The following is a 2,831-nucleotide window of genomic DNA, read 5'->3' as shown; positions in this document are numbered from 1 at the left end:
TAATAAATTCGTTTATAGACTAGTTCTTTAGCTAGTCACTGGATTAAATAATGGACTAGTCAAGAGACCAGATTAAGGGTTTCCCACGTTTTTTTTTTTTTTTTTGATTTACAAATTTATTGAGAAATTTATTTAATTCTGCGGATTTCCATGTCTACTCTCAACTACTATAATAGGAAGAGTTTTATATGTTCGTGCTGATGCTTGTAACGCCCTGAAATAAAGTATATCGATCGATTTGTATCATGAATAGATTTAATGATTTACATGGAAGGACGGACAATGTAAATGGAAGGACGGACATCATTCCCTCCATACATGTACAGTTTCCAATTTTCAAGATGATGAAATTTGACATAAATGTCAATGCCTTGCTCTTATCCCGTTCAAATTGGTTGAAATCGGTCCATTATTTCAACTTGATTCCATACAACCGGACCTACCGATTAGGACTTTATAGCTCATAACTATATTAAATGTGTATATATCTTTGTAAAAAATAGCTCAACTTAATTTTAAATGAATGAAAATACTTCCGATTTTCATAATGATCCGTCCAAAAGACTTTAAGGTAAAGACTTTAAGGTTAGAACTTTAAATGACTAACAGAGTGAATGAAATGTTGTAAAAATATGTTTTTTTTTATTTAAAAATATGCCCTGCAAATATTATATTCGAACACACAAGTACAAACTCATTCATCACTTTGGGAATATGAGGGATACAATGGCCTAAAACCAATATGACGATTATGTTCATTTTTATCAGTATCTATAAAAGGTGAGCTGCTGCGTGTTGCCTCCTCAAAAGAGGGAGGACCTATATAAAAAGAGAAAAATATATTAATTTTTTTTTACCACTCAAATAAATATCCTACCTAATTCCTGATAACTTGGTGGCAAATCATTGCCTCTTTGGTCATCGAAAGGTAATACAGGTGCTGTGGGTATGACACCTATAAGACGATCACTTTCCAATGGTTCTATGGGCGTCATGCTTTCTCTTAGTGGTACAGTACCAATAAATATCGGTACTTTAATAGTATTATTGCTAGTACAACCGGACATTTTTAAAATTACTTTTAGATAATATCTTACTTGTATTATACCATCACCTTCGGTGGTGGGTGGTGTAGACACAATATTGATATTACCATCAAAAATACATGTAGTCAAACGTAAACATTGTTTACTATATGATTTTGTTTCTAAAACTGTCTTATCTTCTCGGGTTTTGTGATGTGGCGTATGGGCAGTAAAGGACAGTTTACGTATGAATTCTACTTTATAACCATCAATATCGTCCATAGATTGATTTTGAATATATATCGAGTATCTAACACTTTGTCCGATGGCATAGCCACCAAAGGGTATAGTAAGTTTGGTATTAATAGTACCACCCGAACAGGAACAACAGCCGGAACTGAAAATATCCTCATTTTGAATGGGAATCTAGGTTAAAAAAGAATTACAAATATTAATTATATCAAAATTGGTTATATACAAAAATTACCTACCCTAAATACTGGATTCAAGTTTAAATCTAGTGTTTTTATTACACTCAACGGTTTACTAAACTCATTATCGAAACGTAAGGGTCTATCTAGTTTAAGTCTTAATTCATAGCGTATGTGACCCCAGAGACCCTCACACGAAGTGGGACATTGTAACGGTAGCATAATTTGAAATGTATATTATGAGTTCCTGCAGGCAATGTTCCTTGACCATGCACAACTGTTCTATTGTTTACGTATAATTCATTTGATTTGAATTGAACCGTATGATTGCTATAAGTACCATCTGATTTTCTACGTCTTTCCGTTCGTTTCCAACTTACCTTTCCTTCACCGCAGAAAATTATGCTTATACTAAAATTATAGAAAATTATTATAGTTGATATAAGTATTATGTCACATCTTATAACTTGATAGAAACCTAAAATATTGGACCTGCAGCACTTAATACATGTCCGTCCGTCCGTCCGTCCGACTGGCTGTTAATGTAAACCTTGTCCCCTAAAGCACAGGCCGGAATTTTCAATATATTTTGATTAAATTTGGACCATACGCTAAAAGTCTACTGTACCATACAACCAGATTTACCGATTTGGACTATTAGCTCATAACTTCAGAAATCGGCACAACTAAGTAAAAGCGTTATTATCACTTCCGATTTTTGTAATAATCAGCCCTCATTTGACCTTAGGCCCTATAAAAACTCGCCTTTAGAAAATGACTTAAACGTCCATAATTAATTTATAACCATTAATTCATAATGAATAACTTTATATATATATATATATATATATATATATATATATATATATATATATATATATAGAGATATAATATATATGATATATATATATATATATATATATATACTCATAACTGGTGTAGGGTATTATATGGTCATAGTTTGTTAAAAACAAACAAATTCTGTGAGTAAATTTATAATTTACTCTATCCCAAATCAATCTATAACAGCGCTCTCATTGATGCCAAAATAATTCTGATCAAATTTTGATAACATATTCATATTCAAGAGCACATCTCTGCCAAAGACATTTAAACAATGCCAAAATCTCTGTTTTTTCAAGGTTAAACATGAACTTTGGTAAGTAAGTTAGGGAATAATGTTTTGTTTAACATTAATGTAAGACAATTAAAAAAATTGTTTTTTTTTTTCATTTTTTATAAAAAAATCATATCTGCTACTTACCTCTTACACCTTTAGTAGAAGTAGTCTTAAAACTATTACACCACTAACAGTGTCACCGCTATGGTAAACTGCATTGGGATTGTTTAATTGAAATTCACATGTTGAAGGCAT

At 31.4% G+C, this 2,831-nt stretch overlaps 1 protein-coding gene across 1 annotated transcript; it reads right to left on the bottom strand.

The window, feature by feature from the left end:
• Nucleotides 1-620: 620 nt before the first annotated feature.
• Nucleotides 621-2,831, bottom strand: LOC119615607 (arrestin domain-containing protein 1-like). Its single transcript, XM_037971614.1, is given in 5 exon segments — nucleotides 621-819; nucleotides 878-1,451; nucleotides 1,517-1,695; nucleotides 1,698-1,867; nucleotides 2,728-2,831. Coding segments are annotated over 5 exon segments (1,152 nt in total). The 3' UTR covers nucleotides 621-694.

The sequence above is a fragment of the Lucilia sericata genome, unplaced genomic scaffold (genome assembly GCF_015586225.1).
Source record: "Lucilia sericata isolate MDLA Ls3-8-SP2 unplaced genomic scaffold, ASM1558622v1 Contig006211F_arrow, whole genome shotgun sequence".
Classification (NCBI taxonomy): domain Eukaryota; kingdom Metazoa; phylum Arthropoda; class Insecta; order Diptera; family Calliphoridae; genus Lucilia; species Lucilia sericata.
This window is presented reverse-complemented; position numbering and strand designations above follow the sequence as displayed.